Raw genomic sequence first — 27,762 nt, 5'->3', positions numbered from 1 at the left:
GCCATCCCAGGCTTAGTCTAGAGAGAACACTGGCAAAAGCCAGTCTGCAGAGGGGGTCAGCCCAGCCCAGCCGGCTTCTCCAATTTAGCTGACACACAGCACACAAGACAGATCTGCAAAGTAGCAGTTCATCCCCATAGCCACTGAGACACCGAATGTGAAGCAGATGCTCCACGGCCGGCCCCAAGACCACAACTAGCACAGTGGTGACCCCAAGGGTGGGGCATTCATGAGACCAGACATCCTGCCCCAGTGAACCCCAGCCAGGATGGAAGCGTGGCTCCCACTGGCAAAAACAAAATGGGCCTCCCACCCTGGAATGACCTCAAGGGTGAAGGCCGTGGAGCTGGGCAGGGTCAGGGACAACCACTCTGGGCTTCAGAAGCTTGGTGATTTCTAAGAAGACTAAGTGGCCTTTGTTGCTTTTCTCCGCATTCTTTTGATATTTAGCCAGTTTAGGGTACTAGGGAGGTGGTAGAGCAAAGCCCATGGCGTTTAGAGGGCTTGAAAGGCTAGGGCCGGACCCCTGTGTGACCCTGAGCGGGTACTACACCTCTCTGAGCCTCAGTTGCTCTATTAAATGGCATTATTACTGCCCACCCCAGGGTTATTGGAGGATTAAATAAGAGTGTACCTAAAGCATTTAGCACAGTGCCCAATTCATAATAACTGGTTAATAAATAGCAACTGCTACCATTATTATTAGTTTTAAATGCCAGTCAATTCTGGCTGTCCTTAAAGGAACAAACAAAGTTTTATGGTCCATTCTTTGGTAGGGTTTGCTGGGGGCAGGTGCAAAGGAGTAAGAGAGGCCTAAAGATAAATGCCGAAGGGGCAGTCAGCCCCTGCCGGGAGGGTGGGACAGTTCCAAGTTCCATGCGGCCGCCCCCCAGCGTCCCCACCCCCCACCCCCGGGTGAATGCTGGGAAGTGCCTGACCTCCTCCGAGAAACTTCTCCTCCCAGCAGTGTTGGCTGGACTCTCAGCGCCCCTCAGGAGCTAAGGGAGTGGCTGGAAGCCAGGCACAAGGGGAACTGTTGCCCCAGGAAAGCTCTGCAGGGCGGCAAGGAGCCCTATTTACAAATAAAGCCTGTTCTTGGCTCTACCGCCCACACGGCCAAGCCCCTTTATTCCATTTCAATATGCCTAATTCCATGGAAAGTGCGTTGGCAACAAACAGAATCAGTCAGTCCTGGACGCCTGAGTGAGTGTAGTCAGGTGTTAGCATATGCGAGGGACCTTGGAAAAGAAAGTAAAACAGTGGCAGGGAGTATAAAATGCTTTACTGCGGTGGGGACTGAAGATGGAAGGGACTTTACTGAAGGTGGGCATTTTATGAACAAATAAAGCCTCTGCCTGCAACTGAGAAGCAAACTAAAGTAACTGAAGAACTTCTATGGAATATTTTTCCTCTGCCTTGTTTCAAAATGGAAACCGCTTTATTGTTGCTGTTTCCATGACTATAAAACTAGTATTTGCTCCATTCAGACACTGTATAAGGATGTAAAGAATAAAATGAAAATCGTCCATAATCTTCCCACCTCGGGATAACCACGTGTAGACGTTTCTCTGGGCATATTTTTGTATATATATACAATATGCATGCGATCCTGATAGATATGTGGTTTGGCAGTCTGTTTCCCACCTCATAACATGCCGTGGACATCCTTCCATGTTAATAACTGCAGATCTCAAGCATCATCTTTTCATGGCCGCAGTCTTGGGTGCATTAGACACCCTGTGTGATCTGGCTGTTCGCCTCCTCATCATCATTTGGCACCTTCTCCCTGCCTGGCTTTCTGCGTTCAGCCAACTCTGGTCTTCCTTTGCATCCTGGAACACTTCTTTCCACTTCAGGGACTCAGCATTTTCTGTCCTTTCTGCCTGAAATTCTCCTTTCCTCTTTCACATAATTAATTTTCTCCTTTTAAATTTCAACTGAAATGTTTCTTTCTCCAGGAAGCCTTCCTGGATATCTACCACCAGACACTCAGAGTTCCATGTACTTTGCCGTCTTAGTATTTATCACAATTGTAATTAAACAAACAGTTGTGGAACTTATTCCGCCCTTGTCTTCCCACTAGAAAGTAAGCTCCAGGAGGTCAGGGACTGTCTGTCTGGCTCAGTTCAGAAGCCACAGGGCAAGTACAGTGTCTGGCACGCAGGAATCCTTAGTATGTACCTGCTGATTAAATGCAAGGAAGGAAAGGAGGCGCAGCCAGGGAGACCCGTAGCCTGCATGTAATGCCCACTTCCTTCCTTCCTTCCACACAAAAGAGGGATCTGCCAGCAGGTTACCTACTTTGGCATCTCTCAGTGGGTATGGGAACCTGCAGGTGAAGGAGAACGGATCACATTCCTGTGCCTGGGCACCCACTGGTGCTCTCAGGCCGGGAAAATGTGCAGATCTAGGAGAAAGCCTCAGAGATCCGCCTGCCCAACCGTTCAACTGCTGACGGTCTGAGCTGGGAGACTGAGGCCCAGAGGGCAGGGGACAAGTCCACCTTCACACAGCTGGTCAGGGCAAGGTCCTAGGCCTCCCATTCCCCCCAAACAGGGCAACCCTAGGCTCTGTGAGGCCTGGGTTCAAATCCCAGTTCTGACATGAGAAAGAATTTGGCCTTTATCTCCATGAGCCTTGGTTTCTTCAACAGTAAACTGGAGATGGTAACACACACGTTATCACTGGGAGGCAGTGGAACATGGTGGTTAAGAGTATGGACTTGGAGTGAGCAGGTGTGAGTTCAAATCTAGCACTTCCTAGCTGGGCGACCTTGGGCAAGCTGCTTACTATTGCTCCTGAATCTGCCACCTGTCAAAGAGGGAGAAAGACATTCCTTTTTCATATACTGTTGCAAAAATTAGTAAGATAATGTGAAGCATTTAGCGCAGTCCTAACATAGTAACTGCTCGGTAAGTGGCTAACATGATAGCAAAGCTACCACCTGTCATTAATCAGAGGAAGAGAGAGAGAGAGAGAGAGAGAGAGAGATGCTCAGTCCTCTCTGGCCAGAACCTAGCATGTCATCTCTCTTGCACGCTGCCGCTCCCCGCTCCCGCTTTCTCTTAACATGAATTCACTAAGAGTGTATTCACCACCAACAAAGTATGGAATCTGCTCATGCGTTTGCTGTCACTGAAGACACTGCTTACGTCATCACACAACATCCTCTCTAAGAAGGACCAGAGGAAAACTGCCCTCAGGCCTCAGGAAGAGGAATAACCAGGCTTCTCCAGCACAGTTGGTCTGTTTTCATCTTACAAACGTCCCTGACCTGCTTCCCTCTTTGTGTTGGCTGCCGGGAAGCTCGGAGTCAAATCTGTGTGCTGCCTGTAGCGGTTTGCAGCCCCACATGGCGAGTGTTCTCGGAAGGACTCTCACCTCGGCTTTCTCTCTTTCTCTCTGCCTCCAGTTTCCTTCCTCCCAATTTCCTCACTTAATCGTTTAAAAAAATCTTTACTCTGTGTTTAGAAACTGACTTCAATCTTTTTTGAAATTTTGGGGAAAATAAATGGAATTAAAAATGCATACAGGCTAAACACAACGTGCTATGCTGAACTGGACTGTATCCTAGAATAGAAAAGGGGCATTAGTGGGAAAACTGGTGAACTCTGAATAAAGTCTGTAGTTTGTTTAACAGTATTGTACTAATGTTAGTTTCTTAGTCTTGACAAATGCATCATGGTTATATAAGATGTTAACAATAGAGGAGGCCGGATAAAGAACAAATGGGTAATCTCTTTGCAACTTTTCAGTAAATCTAAAATTAATACAAAATAACAAATTTATTAAATACAATCTGCATATAGAATACCATGAGATTGTCTCCTTTTGGAGTCCCAACAAGGAATCAACTTTACTCGCTGAGAGTACAGCAAGCCAGAGACCCAGGGCATTTCAGAATCACCTAGAACCTACCAACATTTGTGGGGCATCTACTCCTCTCCCCACCCCCGCCGAGGTTGGCCTGGTAACCAGCACAGTTCTAGAACCAGAATTCTGATTCCTGGGTGGGAATCCCGGCTTTGCCTCCTACAGCTGTGCAGCTCTCTGAGTCCCAGATACTGCGCCTATAAAATGGGCTAACGGAAGAACTGCTTTCACAGGAGTGTTGGGAGGTTTAGGTGATTTTATGACATAAAGTGCTTGGGAAAGAGCAGACTGTCTCAGTCAGTCTAGGCTGTATAACAAAGTACCACGGACTGGATAGCTTATAGACAACAGACATTTATTTCTTGGCGTTCTGGAGGCTGAATGTCTGAGATCAGGGAGCCAGTGTGGTCAGGTTTTGGTGAGGACCCTCTTCTGAGTTGCAGACTGCCAACTTCTTTCCCACTGTATCCTCCCAAGGCGGAAAGACAGCCAGGGATCTCACTGGGGTCCCTTTTCTAAGGGCACTAATTCCATTCATGACGCTCTACCTTCATGACCTACTCACCTCCCAAAGGCCACGCCTCCTAGTATCATCACTTTGGGGGTTAGGGTTTCAAGGTATAAATTTGGGAGGAACACAAACATTCAGTCCATAACACAGACCCTCAATAATTTTAACCTTTATTTTTAATGTCACTGTGAGTTTGTTCCTCATTTTTTTCTGAGAAAGAGATGCTATATATTGTTATTATCTGGGAAAGGGAAGGGAAACTCAGAGAGGTAGAGGGATTCTCCAAGGTCACACAGCTACTAAAGCAAAAGCAGCAAAGCTGGGATCTGGACTCCAGACCCAGAGCTCTTCCCATTATGCCTTGTTTCCTAAGAGAACCCCCCGAGCCACGTCATGGAGGATGGGGCTGGAGTCTCACTCCTGTCTCTCTGCCACTCCAGCCTCATCCTTTGTGGCTTGGCGGGGGGAGAGGTCTCCTGACCACCACTCTGATCCGCCATGACCCTTCTTCTCGTCCGCATAGAGAATCCGCTTCTCTCCGTCAGTGGGGCATTCAAGGCCCTTTGTTAGGAAGGCACGACCTCATCTCGTGCCTTCTTTCCCAGCCTCACATGTGGCTACTTGCCCATCCAGTCACACACGGTCAAACCACATGGCTCCTTCAACCAGACAGCTCCACAGCCCAGCCCCTTTACCCAACAGCCTCTCTCGTCCCACAAGACGTGGCTCAAACGCCACCTGTACCTAGGGTCACTGCTGCTGTGGCATCCCTGCCATCAGGATTTAGCCCAAAAGCATGCTGCCATTTATCTAGGTGACCTGTGTCCTGAGTCCAGTGCCCTTGTGGACAGTCCCTGCCTCACTCACTGTCACCTCCCCCCCAAAGCTCTGAGCCAGTTCCTGGCCCTCCCCAGCGGGGGATACAGTGTAGCAGTTAAGACCATGGGCTTTGGAATTAAGACTACTGGGCTCAAACCCTGCTCTGCAACTGATCAGCTGCATGACCTTGGACAAGTCTGTCTAACCTCTACATGCCTCAGTTTCCCCAACCGGGAAATTCGGGTAATAACATACTACCGCACGGGATAAGGTTCAATGAGATGATATGTGTAATGTCAATTACGAATGCTGGGCACACAGATAGCCCTCTTTAAAATGAGAGCTAATTGCTGGTTGCTCTGGGTCAAACGCCAGCCCCGAGGCTGCCCGGTGCAAACCCACCCCAGCCTGCAGCGTCCTCTCCTCTTCCCTCTCCGAGTACCACAATCAACCCCGAAGTCGGGGCCATCACAGGCCATCAGCAGTGTTTCCAAAACAGCAGCCACGAAGAGCTCAAGGTGGCCTGCTGCCCAGCAGCTCGTGGGAGGCTGCCCTGCTCTGCGGATCGCTAGGAGAACTCGGGGTTCGGGAGGGGTGGCGGCTCCTGCTGCCCGCTCTGAGCTCTGAACTAGAGCCGCGCAGCCAGGGGAGGGCCCTCCGCTGGGACAGGCCCTTCGCGTGGGGGGCCCACTGCTCCGCCGGACGTCCCGTTGAAATCAGCTGCACAGGGCTCCACACACAGGTCTTTCCCCCCCTCGCCCCAGCACGTGCAGCCTGGCGCCCCATCCCCTCCCTGGGAGTCAGGGGTCTCTCACCTTGAGCCCGCTGCTTTCCGCTTCAGAGCCCGGGTCCACGCCAGTGATGTAAATGCCCAGGCCGTACTCGGCTCCTCCACGAATGGTGAGGCCCAGGGACCGGCCGTCCCCCAGCACCAGGTTCACCTGCAGGAGGGAGGGAAGAGAGTATTCGAGGGCCTGGGGGGCACCAGGAACTTTGGGGGGCGGCAGGCTAAAGACCCCCCCTCCCATACTCTGAAGGGCACACCTATTCAGGCCTGCAAGATCTCCTGGAACATTCTGATTTCTGCCCCAGCTCTGCCCCTGGTTTGCTGAGTGACTTGGGGAAGCCCCTCTACCCTCCGTGGGTCACAGGTACAAGTGCGGTAAAAGGAAGGCGCTGAGGAGAGGACCTCCAGGGACCCCTCTGGTGCTAACACTCTAGACACTCCAGGTTTTCATGTGTTCCTCACACCGTGGTGGCCACAGACTCTCTAGGCCTCCACTGGCTGCCCTTGACTATACGCCCTTCAGTCAGGGAGTACCCGTCAGGCTGCGGACCCTCCACCCAGCTCCCTCACCTCCCATCCTCCCACCTTAGGATCAAGGCTCAGTCCAGGTGCAGGGCCCCCACCACCTGCCACCCCAGGGGTCTCCCGCCTCCCCAGGGGTCTCCTGCTCTGCCATCCATCCTGAGAGGCCACGACAGTGTCGCTTCAGCAGCGCTTCATCCCACAAACACAGGGAGCGCCCACTAAGGGCAGACCCAGTGCCAGGCCAGGGGATGTGGAGATGACCCAGACACGGGCCTGCTCCCAAGGGCTCAGAGTCCTGAGGGGCAGAGAGACCAGTAAACAAACCTTCACGGTACCGCGTGATCAGAGCCGGGTGGGGTGACTTGCGGGCTGTGTGGGTGCAGAGGAGGAGCAATGGTCCCGCCTGGAGGTGGGGGGATGGGTGGGGTGGGGCTTCCTGGAGAAAGTGACATCTCTGATGAGATTGGAGGGTGGGCAGGAGTCAACCAGGCAGGGCAAGAGGGGCATTCAGGGTCATGGGACAGCAGCAGGAGAGCACACTTCCCACGGGACCAGAGAAGTGAGGCACTGTGGCCAGAGCAGGGAGCGCCGGGGGTGGGATGGGGGCCGGGGAGGTGGGTGACCGGGCAGGAGAGGCTGGGGCAGATTCAGGAAGCCTCACAATCTATGCAGGAACCTGCAGGAACATGCAGGTTAAGTGTGCCTTGCGTCTGAAAGGGGAACTTACAAAAACAAGTGGCCAGAACAGCTGGAAGCTACCCCAAAAGGACAGAAAACATCCCGCAACAAGTTAAGACCCAGTGACATGTAAGGGACCTAAAGAGAGCACAGTGTGACCACCCACAGGAGAGGAAGGGGTGGAGGTCCCGGCGGGCATCAGGGGAGGGCAAATGTCATGGTGTTAGGGAAGCCATCCAACTAGCTTTCTAGTCATTCATCTAAGAGTTATCTGCACCAGCCACCAGGAGAAGCTTTTTACATTTATTATCTTCCTTCTTCTATCCCCCCACCGCCGGAGGTCAGCGGGGAGGTGCTGAAGAGGACAGACTCAAGTCCAAACTGACCAGTGGGGGCCCGGCTGTGTGACCTTGGGCAAGTTACTTCACTTCTCTGTGCCTCAGCCTCCTCACCTAGAAAATGAGGATGAAAATAGTGTCTGCCTTATAAGTTTACTAGGGAGAGGATCAAATTGAGAGACAAATGTAGGCTAGTCTCTGGCCCACAGTAAACGCTCGATAGACGTTAGCCACTGTTGGTGCTACTTTGCACAGGACAAAACCAGACAAGGCCACACAGCCGCAGCTGACACCTACTGGCTGGCAGGCCACTGTCAGGAGAGATCCCTACACACAGAACGAATCTAAATGGTTTGGTTCTAAGACTGTAGACTCCGCAGCACGTCAGGGAGGCCCATCCCTGTGGGAGAGTGCCAGGCCGTGCTGCCCAGTGGAGTGGCCCCAGCCCCATTAGTCCTGTGCCCCCATTTCCTCATCAGACACCATGACCACATTATAAGGAGAGCATCCCTGAGGCCCACAGAACCCTCAGGGGGACCTGTGAGCAGTCACCCAGAAATGTCAGAGTTCTGGGAACAGCAGGCTCTGGTGACGCTTGAAGTCGGACTTGGGAACAACTTCCTAGCCCCCTCCCTTCCCCAATGCAGCTCCAGGGCTGGGATAGGTTTGAGGTGACCTAGGTCCACCCTGGTTCACCCTGGTCCCTCATCACATCCAGGTCTGTGTGTTTGAGAGGTGACAGTGTGGTAGCTGCCTGTGTAGACTCTGAAGCCAGACTGTGGACGTTTAATTCCGGCAATGACACTCGCTAGGTGTGTAACACTGGGCAAGTTACTTCACCTCCCTGTGCCTCAGTTTTCTCATCTATAAAATGGGGAAAACAATCACAGCAACTTTATTGGGTTGTTGTGAGTGATGAATGGGTTTACCTACTTGGAGCACTTAGAATCATGACACAGCAGAGGCACTCACACAGCATCAGCTATTGTTATTATCTTCAAAATGTCCCTCTTGGGCAAGCCATGGTGCTGAGCTTGGGCAGGTATGATCTGGAAAGAATGAGGAAGCCTTCTTCATGCGAGCGAATGAACATGGGCTGCTTGTTAGACAGGGACAGGCCGTGCACATGTGAGCCGTTGCTAGTATTCCATCCAATGCAAACCAAACCCCAACTCCGCACTGGGCACAGATTCAGGGGAGAATCTAACTGGGTCCCTGTCCTCAGAGGAACCCCTGAGCTGGAGTATTGGCTGTTGATGGCTCACAGCTGAGTGCCTGCCAGGACCTGCCTCACCTAAGGTCACAGCCTCCCTGGAGCAGCTCCCATCCAATGACTAGTTGACGCAGACGAGCGAAAGTCTGACCCCTGCCTCAATTCAGGACGACCTTGCAAGTCACCCCCAGCTCCAGAGCTCCCGTGGGACCAGCCAAGGCCTCTGCAGAGATGGTATCACAGCCCACTCCTCCCTCTGCCCAGTCCTGTATTCCTCACGCCTTTCTGGTGGTGATCCCAGGGCATTGCATTGCTGCTGTAATAAATGACCATGGATTTAGGGGCTTAAAACAACGCAGATTTATTATCTCAAAGCTCTGGAGGTCAAAAGTCTACAGTGGGTCAACAGGACTGCATTCCTTCTAGAGGTTCTTGGGGAGAACCCATTTTCTTGCCTTTTCTAGCTTCTAGAGGCCACCTGCATTCTTGGGCTCATGGCCCCATCCTTCATCTTCAAAGCCATCAGTGTAGCATCTTCTGATCTCTCTCTCTCTCTGCTCCTGTCATCACACCACCTTTTTCTGACTCTGACACTCCTGCCTTCTTCTAAGGACACTTGTGATCACATTGGGTCCACCCACATAATCCAGGATAATGTCTCTATCTCAAGATCCTCATCTTAGTCACACCTGGAAAGTCCCTTTGCCACGTAAAGTGACCTGTTCACAGGCTCCAGAGATTAGGAGGTAGACGTCTTTGGGGCATCGTTATTCTGTCTACCACAGGCACGTTCCTATAAGCCTCTTTCAGGGAAATCTTGGTCTCAGAGTCCATTCCTGGGAGCCCCACCACAGGCACAGAATCCCAGAAATATGACCTCCAAGCCCTGAAGGCCGAGGGGGTCAACCAGGGCAAGGGGAGGGCAAGAACGTGTGCAAAAGCTCAGAAACAGGACAGAGCAAGGCCCCCTGGGATCACTGCAGGGTTCTGTTTGGTGCGAGAGTGGCAGGGAAGGAAGGGATAGCACTAGCCTGTGTGGAGCAGTGAGCGAGGACAAGCCTGGGCTTCAAGCAGGAGAGAAAAGGCTCAGATTCGGATTTTAGGAAGACTACTGGGGAGGGCTAGCAGCAGAGGAGGCCAACTTCTGGAGCTCCTTTAAGACAAGGTGTGTGCCTTACGACGCTGGTGGGGTGAGGGAAGGCGAGCTTCACCCCTGGGGGAGGTCAGTGAGGCTGGCTGAGGACAGAGTGGCAGCTCCCGCCTCAAACCCGGATGGACCCTTCCTGCAGGCTGTGCTGCTGGGGCACGGAACAAGCCAGGCCTGGCCTGGGGGCCTCACACCAAGGCTCCAGCCCAGTTCACTTGGTGGCGTGGGTCAGTCCCTCCCCCATTCCCACCGCCACCTGGTCTCTCCAGCTCTGGGACATGAAGATTCTAGGGGGAGAGAGCAGACAGGAACCCAGGAGCACACAGACAGCTGTGGTCCCCGCCTTTGAATACTAAGGATGAAAACAAACCCCACTGCCTGCCAGTCACTTCCCCATAAATCCTTCACGTGGGAATAAAACGGAGTCTTCATCCCAGGACTGTAATAACAGACCTATCAACAGCAGGGTATCTGCTTCCATCACCTGCTGGAAACTCCACCAGCACTTGGCAGGAAACAAAACTCACCTATGGGAAAGGGCGCTAAGCTGTGAGAGGCAGCCTGGCACAGTGAAAAGAATACCATTCCCACCAATAATAAGAATATAATGATAACTCACTAAATCAATTGGTTACTGAACGTATTGAGTCTTTCCTAGATCCCAGGCACTGTGCTCAGCACTTTACATCCCTTACTTCGTTGAGTCCTCTTTCCTCCTCTGTGGTTTCTCTTATTATCCCCATTTCCCAGGTGAGGAAAGTGAGGCCAGAGAGGTGAAATGACATGGCCAAGGTCAAACAGCTGGTAGAGCCCAGGCATTGAACCAGCTCACTGCACTGCCTCCCACAGGCCTGAGTTCACATCCTGGTTCTGCCCTTTACTCCTGGGCAACCCTGGGGCAGGGCCTGTTGCTTTTCTGATCTTCAGTTTCCCCATCAGTGAAATGAGAATTGCACAGCTTACCCGGGGCAGGCACTGCCATCCCCCTTCCCACCTTCCTCTAGAACCCCAACCCTGTCCAGGAAGCAGCATGAGCAGCCTCAGGAGATGACATCAATAAACATTTGGGGACAAAAAAGATATGAAAGGTACCTAGCACCTAGGAAGCACTGGATAAATGATGGGTGTTACTGCAATGAATTACTATGCCCCAGGCACTATCCTCTGTGCACATGATTTATTGATTCTTGAAACAGCCCCATATGGCTGCTATGACCATCCCCAAACCATGGCTAGGGAAGCTTAAGTGACTCACCCAAGGTTAAGTGACTCACCCAAGGTCACACAGTCAGGGAGTTCCGATACCAGGTGCAATACTGTGATTTATACTAAGAAATATATATTTTGTCTTTGTCTTCGTCCCTGGCACTGAGCTCCTGAAACCTTTGTAAATTCCTAAGTGATAAGACCACTAGGAGCATCTTTTATTCTAATGAGGCGACTCTGATTGGCCTCCTGGAGGGTGGCTGGTCACCAGAAAGACCAAGCCATGATTAGAAGCTTGGAATTTTCAGCCCCACCCCAATTTCTCCAGAGAGGGGAGAGGGGCTGGAAGTGGAGTTAATAATTGATTGTGCACGGGACTTCCTTGGCGGTCCGATGGTAAAGAATCCACCTTGCAATGTAGGGGACGCAGGTTCGATCCCGGGTCAGGGATCCCACAGGCCGCAGGTAGCAACTAAGATCCCACATGCTGCGGGTAGCAACTAAGCCTGCGTGCCACAACTACTGAGCTCGCGCGCCTCAACTAGAGAGAGAAAACCCGCACACCACAACTAGAGAGAAGCCCACGTGCCACAATGAAGAGTCCGCGCACCACATCGAAGATCCCGCATGCCACAACTAAGACCCGACGCGGCCAAAAAAATAAATAAAATTAAAAAAAAAATTGATCATGCCTACACGATGAAGGCTCCATAAAAATCCCAATAGTATGGGGTTCAGAGAGCTTCTGGGTCAGTGAACAGGTGGAGGCGTGGGGAGAGTGGTGCACCTGGAGGGGGCGTGGAAGCTCCGCGCCCCTTCCCACATAACCTGCCCTACACAGCCCTTCCATCTGGATGTTCATCTGTATCCTTTACCGTATCCTTTTCTAATAAACTGGTGCCCAGTAAGTAAACTGTTTTCCTGAGATCTGTGAGTGGCTTTAGCAAATTAATCAAAGCTGAGACGGGGTCAGGGGAACCTCTGAGTTACAGCCGATCAGTCGGAAGCACAGGTGATAACCTGGACTTGGAACTGGTATCTGAAGTGGGGACAGGTAGGGGGCTGTTTCATGGGACTGAGTCCTTAAGCTGTGGGACTGGACACTCTCTCCAGGTAGACAGTGTCAGAATTGAGTTAAATTGTAAGACATCCAGCCGGTGTCGCAGAGAATTGCTTGGTGGGAAACCACCCCCGACCCCGCCACATCTGGTGTCAGAAGCACTGTGAGTGTGATGGTAAAGGAGAAACACAGGAGGAGAACTGTAGGTTTTTCTTCAGAGCCGGTCCCGAAGTCTCCTCGCCTTCCATTCCCAGCTGGGCCCCAGCCTGAGCTAAGGGGCAGGCCCCACCTCATCTCTGCGGCTGCTGAAGGCACGAGCTTGGGGGAGCAGCCGCTGCTGCAGAGGGTCTGCCTGCTCAGCCCGGAGCGGGGCCGTGGGACCGGGAAACCACTGAGACTTGCTCCCTTGCTCATGGGCCAGTGACCCTGGCAGGGGGCAGTAGGGGACTTTGAGCCCTGCATTTTAATTCAGTCATTCATGTAATAAATACTTACTGAGCACCTCCACTGTGCCAGGCACTGATCCAGGCACTTTGGGCATACCAGGGCACAGAACCAAGAGCCTTACACAGTGGTGGGGAGAGGAGGCCCTACCACTGTCTCCATGTTATAGAAGAGGAGATTCAGGCTCAGAGAGGTTATGTAACTTATCCAAGGTCACACAGCTGGCAAGTGGTAGAGCCAGGACTTGAACCCAGGCAGCCTGGTTCCAGTGTCTTACTCTCCCTGCCACGCTGACACCATCCTATCTAACTCCCACAACAGATCTGTTCCAGTTTTTTCATACAGAGGCTACATCTGTACTATAGAGGCTGGGGGTTAGCCCAGAATGGGAAGCTGGAACACTGAACAACTCTGCACTCTCTTCACCTCTGACGATGTGATGGTGACTTGAGAGCAGACAGGCCCGATTCCCAGAGGCGCTACCTGTGTCCTTCCCTTCTGTTCCTTCCTTCAGCCTCATGGGATGGTTCTCACACTTCAGTATGGAGAAGGGCATTACTAGCAAGGGCTGCAAAACCAGAACCAGCTTCAGTGGACAGCTTAGGCAGTTTTCAAGGGTAATTTTGCTACGTGTGATTTTTACATCACTATTGCCCTGAGAACTCATTTCCCTAGAAGGTGTGTTCCCACTGGGGTTGAGGTTAGGATTTTTGAAGTTTGGCACGGCAAGTCTGGGAGTCTGGTCATGGCTATCTGGAATATTAGCTGAGACCAGGCTGCTGGAGAGAAGAGAATCAGGCCAGGGGGCCAGAAGTGAGGGCTCCAGAGACATTTCCCCCATGCCCTTCCTCAACAGGAAAACAGGGGCTCCATGTCGTATCAGCAAAAGGAGGAACGGGGTGGGGGTGTGTAGAAGCTTCAGCCTGGAGCTATAAAATCTGTGAAGGCTTCTCTGGTGTGGTTCAGGGTATTTCCTGCCTCCTGAGGTATCCAGGTCCTCCCTGGAGCATGATTCCCTCAGCCTTTGCCTTCTACATTCCTATATACGTTACTCTAAGACTCCCAGAGGGCACCTTACGTCCTCCCAATCCTCCCACCCACTCAATTCCAGTGGCAGGGTCCTTCTCTCTAAGACTTGAAGATGCCATGCTCATTCCCACCTCAGGGCCTTTGCACATGCTGTCCTTGCTGCCTGGCATTTTCAGTGCTCAGAATGGTACGTGGTAGTTCCATTTTCCTCTCTCAGTCTCAGCTCAGAAGTCATCTCCTCAGAGAGGTTTTCCCTGCCCACCTCATCTGAAGCAGAGCCTCCCTCCCCATCACTCTCTAACCCCCTTCCTGATTTTATTTCCTTCCATCAATCTTCACCACCTTAATTATCTTGCTCATTTATGCTCATTTCTGGATTTTTGTCTCACGCCTCCTACGACTTCCAAACTCACTGGAAGCTTCCCCAGAGCAAGGCCTCATGTCTCTTGTCCATTTCTCCATTCCCACCACCCATAACAGCGTCAGGCATAGGTGCTCACTAAGTGTGGGCTGACCTGCTCAATGGGTCCTAGTTGCCGCAGTGTCCCCTGAATGTCGGATTTTGCATCTGTAAAATGTGCATAAGGACACCTACCCCATGGGGAAGCCACGAGGATTCAGTGAGACGCTGTAAGCACAGAGCCAGCACACGGTGAGCTCTTACTATTCTAAGTTCATGCCCTATACAGGGAAGAGCTTGAGAAAAAGATAAAGCAAGTTCTCTACCCACCCTGGAAGGCTGGCCTTGAAAATGACTCAATGCCACAGGCTGTGCTGCTTTCTCAAGATGGCCAGAGAGCAACATCGCCTGGCGGGGAGGGGGACATGAGCCCACCTCTGCAACCCTGGCCACCTTGAAGAAGCCCAGGCAGGCTCTGACGGTGCATATGAACTGGCTACCCCACTGCCTCTTGCCTGGCACAGAAGCCCCCGCCATCTCTGCCGCTTCCTGCACATCGACATTTGAGCAAAGAACACAAAACCCATTAAATAAATGTTATGGTCTTATGGACAGGAAAAGAGAGCTGAGGAAAGAGTCTCCAGAGGGAAGGCGGTTGGCTCAGAGCCCCAAGCTTGTCAAGGTCTTAAAACACCAGAGACCAAAGTTATGGTCATGCGTTGACCATGGTCATGGTCACACCAAAGTCATGCTTACATGAATGACTTTCTTGGTCCCAGGAGCAACCATAGGGCGCAATGCAAACAGCATCCGGAGTGAACCTTAAATATCAGGGGGACCATCTCTCAAGTCCTTTCTAAAGAAACAGTCATGGTCTCGGGAGGAAGGCTCTGTAGGGGGCATCTATTGATGCCCCTGGCCGTCTTCTTCAGGTTACAACACCCCATGGTACTTTGGGCTACAACCCCTCCTCCACCGGCCACAGTCTTGGTGTTTCTGTCAATCAAAGGGCACCTCCCCGCCAGCCAATCAGGTGCTCCCTCCCTGGAACATGAATCTTGAGGGGAAGGAAGCAGAGAACAGAAACCATGGGGATCCCTTTCTTCCTGGAGACTGCACCCCGAGTCCCTCAGCTTCAATTCTGGGGCTGCCCACACCCTTCCAGTAAATTCTGACTTTGTGGAAGGTGACCAGGACCGGTTTCTGGTTTCTGTTCCTTACAACCTGAGACCCACACGGCAAAAGGTGCCCTGTGGAGCTTGGAGTCCTGGCAGCTGCCTGCGGCCATGCGCCTGGGTCTGGACCACTGAGAAGTTAACTTATCTCTAGTGTAAATCATCCGAGCTTTCTCTCTTCCTCTTTCCACTCTAGGGGCTACGGGGAACTAGACTTCAACCATAAGGGGGCGGTATCCCAGAGGATGGCAGACAGAGAGCAGAGCTGCCCCATCAGCCTAGACAGTCCCCTTTACTCTGCTATGGGAGGGGCAGATAATCTAGCTTATTTAAATCACGGTATTTGGGCTCTTGTTGCAGCAGCTTAGTGTGAATTATGGTATGTGGCGCATAGGTTAAAACAAAAAGAAAACCCTTCAGTTGGGACTTGAGGGAGAGATGAAGGCCAGAGCCCCTACAGGCCAACCCCCTTCTTCCAGCCTCTAAGAAACTTCCCTATTCTGGGTTTGGCAAGGAGAATGTGGTCTTGATGGCCAGCCCCCCATTCCCAGCCCTCCACCTCCAGGAGGTCCGGCAAGCCCAAGGCCCAGAGGCTCACCTTCTTCTCATCCCCGCCTTGCAGGAGGTGTAGGGCGCTCCTCCGGTCACCCTCGTGCTGCCGCAGGGTGCTGCCATGGGGTTGGGGCAGGCCCGAGGGCGGAGAGATGCTGCGGCCTTGGGGGTCTACCCAGGTGTAGATATGGTTGGTGACGTAGCCGCCAGGGATGCGCCCCGCTGAGTACACCGACAGCACCAGCTTCTTGGAGCCCTTGAGAGCCTAGAGAGAGAGAGAGAGACACGAGTTAGCAGGAAAGGGGACAGTGCGGGATTATCCAGAACTTGCTTCCTCTCAGGACACCGCACACGGAGTAGGAGACCAGCTCCTAAGTGTCTTCCCTTTACTAGCCCTCAATTTTGTCCTATGGAAATGAGGACGTCTGTCTCACCCCACTCCGGCCCCCATCTTGAAGTAGTCCAAACACACGGAACAGGACCTCTCAGCATACCTGTGCAGAACAGAGTTAACAGAGCAGGCCTACAACTGCAGCCTTACGAGGGCCTGCTGGGCGGGCCTCTGGGAACTTGGATTCTGAGTGTTCCCACCATTCCCTAACTAATAAGGGGAGCTCGCCGTGCCTGGATTATTTGTGCAAACCATGTGGGGGTCTGGGATGTGGGTACAGACAGAGGTGCCCACCTCTGGTGCTGAGTCTCTAATAAGCATCCCCGGTAGACAACATTTCACACGTGTTGTTACAACTCCGTGCTGGAGGAATCAAGCCCATCCCGTGTGACTGCACAGACAGGACTCAGACGCTTCTGCCTGGTTTCCTGCAGACTTTGCCTCATGTGCTGCTCCTGTGCTCACTGTGCTGTGTAGCCTTTTGCTGTAACAAATCTTAGCCACAAGCACAATCATCTGCCGAACCCGTGAGCCCTTATGGAAACTGGGGGTGGCCTCGGTGACCCCGATAAATTACTAGACAAGAGAGTCAAGAGATAAAAATACTGACACTAATGGTAGCTTAACAATGATAAAGGGCCTGTATATATGAAACACTCGGCTCTGTACCTGATGTGCTTTATCTCCTGAAATCCTCATGGAATCCAATTTAGTGGGAGAGGGATTCCATGATTTAGTGGAAGAAAACGAGGGAAATGACCTGCCCGCACGGCTAGTACGGGGTTCCTTTCGTACAGCAACTAGTTTTGAGTGTGGATACCACCTTGACTCTACACTTTCTAGTCTGGGGATGGAACAGCCACAGGGAGAGGTGAACCCAAACTCTGAGCCCTGGGAGCGGCCATGCTGCTTTCCCATGATGCACCTGTACTGACATGAAGCCCTTTATTCAGGGAGACGGTCACTGAGCACTGGGATTAACAGCAAACATACCCCTAAACCTGGGACTTCTGAGCCAATGACAGATAGTACCTGCACGTGGGAAAATTCACGCTGCCGTTAAAATCGCATTTTACAATCATTACAGAGTATTTGTAATGCCATGGATGTGTGATACATTTTAATGTTAAGTGCAGTCAAAAGGATATAAATCCTGTCTTACAGTGTGATCTCAGTTATGTTAAGAGAAAAATTACACAGGAAATAAAAAATGAAACTGAGCAGTAACATGCCAAGATGCCAGCAGTGCTTCTCTCGGGGTGGCAGAATTATGGGTGATGATTATTTTGTCCTTCCTGTTTCTCAATATTTTCCAAATGTTCCAGAATGAAGGTATATTGCGTTCAATGACAGAAAACAGCAATGTACATAACAGGGTAGGGAGGCACTTAGCTTTCTGAATCTGTGGAGCGCTGGGTTCTACTGACCCCCCAGTTCTCTTGGCAGACAAAAGGGGTCAAGGGTGGGGCTTTCAAAGACAGTGTGGAGCCCTGGCTGGGCGGGGCTGCCAGACAAGGACACTGGGCCACAGGACTGGACACTCTGACATCTGAACCTCTTCCAGAGGAGGACGGGCAAGCTGGAGTGACCCTCAATTCCACAGCTTAACGCCAGTCCCGGGTGGAGGGATAACGAGAGGATGGCAGCTCTCCAAAATGCTGCTTGTGAAAAAGATTTCTGAGAAGATGAGCAGAGAAAGATTGTACAGTGTTCTTTTCACATTCCCTGGGACTTCCCTGACAGGACAGTTGGGAAAATAAAACCTCTGTGAAGCTAGAGATGCAGGATGGAGGAAGCCGTAGACCAAGTGGGCTTCTGCCAGAACTCAGGGCATGGGCACCATCCGCAGAAGCCACTGCAGCCGCTGAGCGGTCTTCCCGACCCTTCTGCCCTGCCCCCTGCTCCCTCCTCCGTGAAGGCACTGCTGCGGCTCTGAGGCTGCTCCAACTGGCCTGCCTCTTCTTTGCTCCCTTCCCTGGACAGACGGTGAGTCTGAGCCCCATCACTCATCAACAAGGGCTGACCGAGCCTACTGTGTGCCGGGCCTGGAGACAGCAAAGTGGGCATATCCTCGTGGCACCTGCAGCCTGGAGAGAGACAAGGCTCCGTCAGGCACACAGTAGGTCCTCAGAAAAACCTGGTTGCCCTGACTGGATGAGAAAGCACATATATGGCCTCCAAAGGAACCACAGCATGCACAGGCATCACCCTGCAGCCACCTTCCTCATCTGATCTGGAAGGCTGCGCTGGAATTAGGAACGGGGAAGGCAAGTGGAAAGAATGGACGTTGTGGATTTGGGCAGAACTGGATTTAAGTCGCTTCTGTCACTTGTAGGTCAGGAGCCCTGGGGCCGGCTGCTTCCTCTCTGAAAGCAGCACACGTGGCATGCAGACACTGCCCACCTCTCAGGACTGCGTGGGTTAAACGAAACAGTGTGCTTGAGGGCCGGGCCTCTGCACACAGTGGGGGGTCAGCAGGTAGCAGAGCCCGCTCGCCTCTCCTCCCAGGAGTGTCCACATTGAGAAGGGAAACCAGGCGTAGATAAGCATTGTCCAAGGAGTTAAAAAAAAAAAAAAAAAAAGAGGTGTCTGAGAGAATGAAAACCAACGCACAGTGCTTGATTTGTATTCTGTATCGCTGGCAATAGTGGCATTCTCTTGGTCAGTTCTATAAATAGGCAAGCAGCAACCTTGAGAACGGAGAGGATGTTACTGACCTTGATGAGAACACCACGGACAGCTGGCGCCGGAGAGGGCCTGGGAGGTCACTGAGTCTCCCAAGTGCTGCCCGTCCCCAGTGTGGTACAGAAGGGGACACTGGCAACCCGAGACGGGAAGGGACTGAGAGGGTACAGCCCAGGAACAGGAGGCCAGCCCTGGACAAGCCTCTTCGCCTCTGCACCTCAGTTTCCCCATCACAAGCCTGTGGGACCAGAAAAATCTGACGGCCACTCAAGCCTAGACCATTCTGGAACCTCTGATACTGGCTCTTTGGGGGGTAAATATGGGCTTTCATTGGGTCTTGGAGAGCACGAATATCATCAACCACTGCGTCATCATGCATCTTTATTTTCCTGGCAAAACTGAAGAAAAAACGAGATTCCTGAGACAGCACTTTCCACATCCAAGCAGGCTCTGGGAATATGGTCTTGGTGCCGTGGCCATTAGAACCCCGAGGGAAGGCCTCCATCCATTGTGCTTTGACTAAACCTTGTGTGTCACGCAGGGAAGGCGAGGAGGAGGGGATGGTCTAGGAATTCAGTTTCTACTTTCTCATTGCCTTCTTGTCTCCTTTTTTTTACAAACAATGGCTTGCTTATTTTAAAAGGTGTCACTGAACGGAGGGGTTAATTCCTACAAAGAGCTGGCTGGTGCTTTCTTGCCCTGATAACCCTTCCACCTGCATCCCATACTTACTCACCATTGCTACCTTAATCCCCGAGGCTCAGGCCATCTGGACGATAGTGTGGTTAGGTGCCCAGGCCATTCATTTCACAGAACTGGTGGCTTCTCTCACTGGCGAGCCTCAGTAGCAAGCAGCCCTATGCAGTAGGGCAAAGTAGAAAGAACTCTGGCTGTGAAACCGAGACCCAGGCATGTCCCTCTTGTGCCACTGTCCTGCTGGGTGGTCGGGGGCTACGTCCTCCTCTTGCTGGGCCTCGGTTTTGCCAACTGGCAATGAATGGGTTGGAATCCCTGATTGCCAAGGTCCTGCCCCAAGTTAAACTTCAATGTCCTCTGTATTTAGAAGAAAAGAAGTTGCTATCAGGTCCCTGAACCAGATCTTGAGCCTGGAGGCTCTGAGGTTCCATATCAACTGGGAGGGACCAAAAAGGTTTAAGAAAACACCAGGGCTTCCCTGGTGGCGCAGTGGTTAAGAATCCGCCTGCCAATGCAGGGGACATGGGTTCGAGCCCTGGTCCTGCAAGATCCCACATGCCACGGAGCAGCTGGGCCCGTGAGCCACAATTACTGAGCCTGCGCGTCTGGAGCATGTGCTCCGCAACAAGAGAGGCCGCGATAGTGAGAGGCCCGCGCACCGCGATGAAGAGTGGCCCCCACTTGCCACAACTGGAGAAAGCCCTCGCACAGAAACGAAGACCGAACACAGCCATAAATAAATATAAATAAATAAATAAAATTTAAAAAAAAAAAAAAAAAGAAAACACCAGAAGGGCAGATGGAGCATCTCAGGTGTTGCAGGATGCACACCCCAACTCGGCACTATCATGGGCAGCAGAGGGACCTTCAAAGGGACCTGAGGGCTGGGGGGACACACTCCAATGGGACTACCGCTGTGTTTCCCTGCTCTTTGTAGGCAGCTGCTTATGTGCGGTAAATCACATCCAAAAGCTACCCTAAAGCAGCCTGCGTGCTCTGCCTGTGACTGTTGGTGACTGTCAACCACACCCCTGTCCTGCTGCAGCAACCTGCAGCATCAGCCAGTCTCCTGAATCAATTGCTTATAAGCTGTGCCACCTCACACAAGTTACCAAACCTCTCTGTTCATCTGTTTCCCTCCTGTAAAATGAAGATCTCTTTTCTGCTCTCTCTTTAGGTAGAGGAACCCTATTAGCACAGTGCCTGATACTTTTAAGAATTCAATGAGCTAAGGCTAAAAAAAAATCCCATGAGATCTAGGGAAAGTCCACTGCAAGCAAGAGCCGTCACCAGAGTCCTCTGCTCCCCTGCGTGTTATGACATTTACTGATGAAGCTCGACCGAGGGGCTTACCAGCATTCCACCAGGTCAGATCACGGAAATCTCGATCTGACCTGGCAGGTGGCATGGCTAAGATACGACCTATCACCAGATGACTACTCAGACTGCGTGCTATGATTGTAGAAATGTAAATTATATGTGTATGTCTTCAAACTTAATAACTTGCTACTTGGATTAATGCTCTCAGGAGGCAGCTCTTCAGAGCTGACTCTGACACCCCAAAATCACAGGCCAGGCGATAGAATTCTCTGCTCAGCAGAGGACTGAGAAATAGACTGGAGACGGCTACAATGTGAAGGGACTGGGGGGCAGGGTGTTAGCACGGCAGATGCACACACGCTCCCGTGTTCAAAAACATGCACCAAAGTGCAAGCACAACGTCACAAGACCATTAGACTATTGTCTGGAGGGGCAGGTACAAAAGAAGTTTCAGAAAAGTCTCGAGTAAGGACATATAATGCTGAGTCATCCAGCTTATTTCAGGGCAAGGTTTTCTCTTCTGGGGAACAGATCACTCAAACTCAGGAAGGGGAGCTGGTCTAAGACCCAGGTTAGTGATGGGGAAGAGAGGGAAGGATGGTGCTACCCTGCTCTTCCTGACCCCACCTTGCCTAGTTGGGCTTTGGGTTCAGACTCACTGGGCACCAATCCTGGCTCTGAGGTTGACCTGCTGTGTGGCACAGAGCAAATAACCTAACCTCTCTGTGCCCGTTTCTGCATTTAAAATGCAACTGTTGTAAGGATTATTAAGATGATGTAAGCTACCTATACAGTGCATAGCACAGAGGAGGTAGTAAATGCACATCAATTCCCTTCCTAAGTCTGCCAGCTTCTTCTCCCAAACAAAAGCCCTAGAAATTTTCTAAACCTCCCATCTACATGGATACAAATACATGAGCAACTCTAGCCCCTGCCTCCCAACTTTCCTCCTCTTCAGAAACGTCCTTCTTTCCTTTAATCCACACTTCCTCATATCAGCCCCGCCTTTTGACACCCAGCCCCTTTCCCACCACCTCCAGGAAGCCTTCCTAGATAGTGAGTGGCTCCGCTTCTCGGGGAGCACCCGGCACACTTGTATGTTTTTGTCGCCGCCTATACCATAGCCCCTGCGCCACCTTCATGCGTTCTGTCTCTAAGACTACAAGACAAGTTCCTGAAGGCACACTGCATGCGCTGTTTCCTTTATACCCTCCCCCTGCTCCTCCTCCTTCACTTACTTACCCATTCATTCATTTCATTCATTTGCTCACTCATTCAAGATGTTCACTGGGCTTTCGAGATGCCAGGCAGCCCCCAGGAACTTGTTCAAATGAGGCCACGGAAAGAGCAGTGCACTAGCCTGGGGCTCAGGCAGCCCTGGGTCACCATTCCATGCTTCTGCACACTCACGTGAGCATACACACCTCAGACACACGTGGAATTCGGAGAGAGAAGCAGAAGAGGGAATGGTTAAGAGCCGCAGCTCTGAAGCAGGGCTGCAAGGATTCCCATCCCGGCTCTGCTACCTGCCGATGGCAACCTCAGGCAAGTTACTTAGCCAGTCTGTACCCCAGGTTCCCAGGCATAAGACGGGATAATAGTAGTATTATCTCACAGGGCAGTGGTGAGGATTAAATTAGTTAATATACATAAAGTGTTTAGTGCCTGGAAGATAGGCAAGAGGTACAGAAGGGTTAGGTGTTATTATTATAGAGAACCCAGAGTAGAAGTCTCAATTCACCATCCATGGTAACCACACACAGCTACACTCTGGTGTCTATCCTTCCCGACTTCCTGTGTGCATTTTACAAACACGTGGATGTTCACACACAAAACTATTGTTGTCTGAGGTTTACACAGGTTGACTCATACTTAAGATTTCATTGATATCTTTTTTTTTCAGCTAAAAAATGTATTTTTTTTTTTTTTTTTTTTTTTATTTATTTTTGGCTGTGTTGGGTCTTCGTTTCTGTGCAAGGGCTTTCTCTAGTTGTGGCAAGCGGGGGCCACTCTTCATCGCGGTGCGCGGGCCTCTCACTGTCGCGGCCTCTCTTGTTGCGGAGCACAGGCTTCAGACGCACAGGCTCAGTAGCTGTGGCTCACGGGCTTAGCTGCTCCGTGGCATGTGGGATCTTCCCAGACCAGGGCTCGAACCCGTGTCCCCTGCATTGGCAGGCAGACTCTCAACCACTGCGCCACCAGGGAAGCCCTAAAAAATGTATTTTGAAGCTCCTTCCTCAAAAGATCACCTCTTCCAACACTACATGGCATTCCCTGGCAGAGATGCACAACCACTGAATTCCCACTCCCCTATTGCTGGACATTTATGTTGCTTCTCATTTTTGCCAGCACGAGCAATCTGCAATAACATACTTTTACGTGCATCTTGGAGCACACGTGCATCTAATTCTCTACACCAGAGAAAAGTGGAATCCCAGAGGCAGTGGGCTGTCTGTTTTTCATATGCAACCCTGTCCCTCTCTGTGTAGTTCCTATAATTACCTGCAGGAGGCAGCACTGTGAAACCTGGACCTATAGGAGGCCTGAATGCCCCCCATCTATGGGCGCTGTGGATGGGACTGGGTGAGGGCTGTGCAGCGATCTTTTCCCGAAGCAGAGCTCACTGTGGCGCAGGGATCCATCCTCTTTCATGCCTTCTTCCACAGGCTCCAGAAATCTCCCCGTTTAGGCAAATCTTGGCTCTATCTTCCAATCCCTTCTGGGGACCAGAGTATTATAAAGCATCAAAATAAAAAGGTGGCTGAGGGGGAGGACCTCTCAAGAGTTTTTCAGTAAAAGGTATACTCACTAGAAAACCATTCCCAGACATAGTTCCACGTCTTCCTAGCTATGAGAGTTCAGGCAAGTTCCTTAAGCCCTCCAAGCCTCAGTTTTCTCACCTGTTAAATGGGGCTACTAATGCCTACCCTTATGGAGTTGTGTGGACAAAATGAGGACAGACAAGATAATGTACACAAAGCATCCTGCACTGGGCATGGCATATAGCAGGTGCCCAGCAAATGGTGGTTAATATTATTGATAACAGCAAAATTACTGCAATGATCACGCGTTTTATTCTTCCCACTGCACATATGAAGAAAGAACATCTGGGTGCTGAAGTGTCTTATGTAAGGTCACACAGAGGATAAGAGGCTGGGCTTGGACTTGAATCTTGGATTCTCCAAACTCATACATCTCTTACCAGTAGTTCAAGAAGGTTCAAATAACACGAGGCCTATCCTACGTCTTGGCCTCACAAGATGGACAAGGAGAGGATCTGAAAAGGGAGCGTGGACTTACAGGCTGTAAATAAATGAGAGGCCTTGTACTCTTGAACCCTGAACTGGTCCCAGGTGCAGCCATAGGCACTGGGAAGACCCTCCCCATTAGCCCCACTTTGAGGGAGGACAGAAACTGGTGTGTGGACTCTCTGCCCCTGTGGCATATGTTAATGTCATGAGAAAGTAAAGCCCTAATTAACACTCTGTCTTCAGAGCTCCTTCCTCTGCACCACATTTTTGTCTGTGTTAATTATTACCTCTTACAGGGACCACTAACTGCAACAGCTTTCCAGCCTCCTCTCTCAGCCTTCAAAATTAGTCTCTGCAGGGTGTCCGGACATCCTTTTAAAATGCAAGTGGACCACTCCCTGCCCTGACCCGCCCCAAACTCTCCCAGTGCCTCTCAGGCCTGCACAGCTGGCCCTGCTGCCCGGCCAGCCTCATCTCCTGCCTTGCCACCTAGCCTTCCTTATAGTGTCAAGTGCTCCAAGCTATTTGCACGTACTGCTCCCCGTCCCTGAAAGTACATATCTCAGCGTACTCACTTATATAAGTGATTATTTTATCCACATCTTTCTCAATAGACGGAGAAGACAGGAAATTCTTCTGGTTTGGTCACAGATGTATCAATAAATATGAAAGACAGGAGATGGTGGGTGATTCCACATAAAACGAGAGACAATGAAAAATGCAATTGAAATTGCCTTCCTCCTGAAATTGACCTCCTTCCTCTTGAAATTGACTGCCAATGAGGAATTTTACCTCTCCTGAAGTACCAATGAGTTCTCTATAGAATCTAAAGAAAATGTATTAATTTCTCTTTTTGCCTTGGTTGCTAGGAAGCTCAGAATTCCATTTGAATATGAAATATCATTCCTATAAAGGCACCACCTCACACATGCCTGGGTGCGTGAACACATGTGCGCGTGCGTGCACGCACACACACACACACACACACACACACACACACACAATACACTTTTCAATATGGTTTCTGATCCCTCTTTCACGATATGCTTTTTAGGTTAAGTCACTCAGTTATTTTTGAAGTAGGAAGTAATATTAATTACAAATATATTAACACATAAGTACATGGGATATGTAGAGTTTAAAGAGGGTGTTAAATCACACCAGTCACATAGAAGGTGTTCAGTAAAACAACTGCCAAGTGTATGAATGAATGCTGAAGGACATCTCAAGGATTAGACATCTTCTATATGCAGCTGGAAGCAGAGATATTTTTCACAGACACTTGGGCAGTAACTCTGCTTTCTCATCTTACCTCTCTTCTTCCACTTCCCAGAAATACTTTGCTGCTGCTGACTTTGGTCTAAGAATGCATGTCATTTACAAACAAAAGTCCAAACATTATCAGTCTATCTTCTTGTGGAATGTTGACATCAGCGGGCAGTAGTGTGGTAAGAATTAACGGTATCTCCAAGAAGGGCAGCTTAATTGCAGTGTACCTGACGTCTGTATGCCCATCAGGGGGCCAGGATCTGGGCAAAGCTGTGTCATGACATGGCCCATCAGTTCTGGCTCTTTGAGGCCACTTCACCTCCTTGAGCTGGTGCACCCCAGGGAAAATCAAGTGGACTGCAGAGCAGCTGTGTGAGCCCATCCAAGACCCCCTCCCAGAAATGCAGCTCCACATAAGGGTCAGGAAGCACCCTGACAACATATGTATGAAGCAAAAATGAAAGGAGGAAGGTAATTAAACCACTGAGGAAATGTGAATATACATAGAGATAAAGGCCAGGGGAGATGGCAGAGAAGTGATGACTAGTTAAGGAGGGTGGGAATATCTGCATCTTCTTTTCTCCTTTTCAGTTTTCTTAATGATGTTTAAACTTGCCTTTAATTGGGAACTTACTTAGTAGATTTTCAAAAATCAACTGTGCATTCCCCTCATTCTCTTTTCTTTATGAGTTTGACATTCTCCAAAGGCTCAGTGTGAAGATGCAGAAGGAAACCTTTGCTCCAGTGCTGGGAATGCCAGGATCCCAGAGACTGGAACGGGGACCTGAAATTTCAAAACCCCTGCTCTCCAGTATCTTTGCCCCTAAATGTCTTAGCGAGCTAAGGCTGGGCGAAAAGGAAAAACATGAAGGATCAAAGAGAGGGAAAAAAATGTTGTCCTTGGCGATAATGCCATGAGAAATTTACAAGATAGTGACAGAGTGACCCTCCCTTTGCAAAACAATTCACAAGATGAGGACAGAGCGATTCCAGAAAGATACTGATTCCTTTTTAATGCAATTCTTCAATTATCCACTAAGCCTGGCTTTTAGTCTCTTATAATTTAAGTAAATTGCTTTACAATGTTCTTTTAAATTTTGTCTCTATATTCTTTTCTTTTTTCCTTTAAGGAGGAACTAACAAGATTCTAGGAGTCATAAATATAGTCACCAGATGTGCCTCGATGGGTTTGCAATGGACTGCTTTGCTGTCTAGAATCAATGTCCATAGCGCATCCATCCATCAGGAAAATCAGTTTATTTCAATATCATTTTCTCAGTGCACGAGTAGATACGTGGATGGGGAGTATTCTCCTTGCTGACTCTCCACATTCCCGCCCGTCATCACTTTCTGTGCATTCTCAGTTAACACGGGGATGGGCTTCCAATTTAATTCACCCTTAGACTGAAGAATCTGAATTCAAGGTGGATGAATCAACCACCTCCTAACAATCTACCCAGGAGATATGATAAAGAAAAAGGCTGATAGATTTGATGACATGGAGATGTCAAATTCTTGTGATTCAATGGGCAAAGACCATCAAAAAGTTATACACCAAATAAATGTTTTATATATGTATTATATATCTATATATGTATATATATATATAATATATGATATAATATATGATATATTCTATACACTCTATATATTCCATATATATTCTATACATTCTATATATATATGTATATACAGCTATACAAACAATAAACATGCAAAGCAGTTCAACTTCACTATTTAAATTACGCAAATCAGAGTAGGATACATTTTGTCGATCAGATTGTCAAAAATGGAAAAGAAATACAATATCCAGTGTTGGCAAGGCTGGGGAAAAATGAGGCGTCTCATACACTGCTAATGTTGGGAGGAGGGACTGTAATAAAAACAAACTCTTTCCCAAGAGCACTTTGGCAACATCTACCCAAGCCTTAAAAATCTGCCTATCCAGGCTTCCCTGGTGGCACAATGGTTAAGAATCCGCCTGCCAGTGCAGGGGACACAGGTTCATGCCCTGGTCCGGGAAGATCCCATGTGCCGTGGAGCAACTAAGCCCGTGTGCCACAACTACTGAGCCTGCGCTCTAGGGCCCATGAGCCACAACTACTGAAGCCCACGTACCTAGAGCCCGTGCTCTGCAACAAGAGAAGCCACCACAATGAGAAGCCCACGCACCCCAACGAAGAGTAGCCCCCGCTCGCCGCAACTACAGAAAAGCCCAAGTGCAGCAACGAAGACCCAACGCAGCCAAAAATAAATAAATAAATAAAATAATTAAAAAAAAAAAATCTGCCTATCCCCTGAGCCAATGCCACCTCTAGAGAGACAGTCCAAAGAATTATTAGAGATGTGCTTAAAGATTAATGTGCAAGGATGTTTAAAGCAGAAATATGGAT

The 27,762-nt window shown here is 50.3% G+C and overlaps 1 protein-coding gene across 5 annotated transcripts in view; it reads right to left on the bottom strand.

The window, feature by feature from the left end:
* Window positions 1-27,762, bottom strand: part of WHRN (whirlin) — a 92,381-nt gene that overhangs the window by 48,021 nt on the left and 16,598 nt on the right. For all 5 annotated transcript variants that reach the window (XM_082470414.1, XM_082470415.1, XM_082470416.1 and 2 more), the window contains exons 2-3: window positions 15,804-16,022; window positions 6,019-6,144 (exon numbers count right to left, since the gene is read on the bottom strand). In XM_082470414.1, coding sequence (XP_082326540.1) covers window positions 6,019-6,144; window positions 15,804-16,022 — 345 coding nt within the window. The remainder of the gene's footprint in view (window positions 1-6,018; window positions 6,145-15,803; window positions 16,023-27,762) is intronic.

The sequence above is a fragment of the Balaenoptera physalus genome (assembly GCF_965194825.1).
Source record: "Balaenoptera physalus genome assembly, chromosome: 7".
NCBI lineage: Eukaryota > Metazoa > Chordata > Mammalia > Artiodactyla > Balaenopteridae > Balaenoptera > Balaenoptera physalus.
Note: the sequence above shows the minus strand (reverse complement) of the source record. Positions and strands in the feature narration are given on the sequence as shown.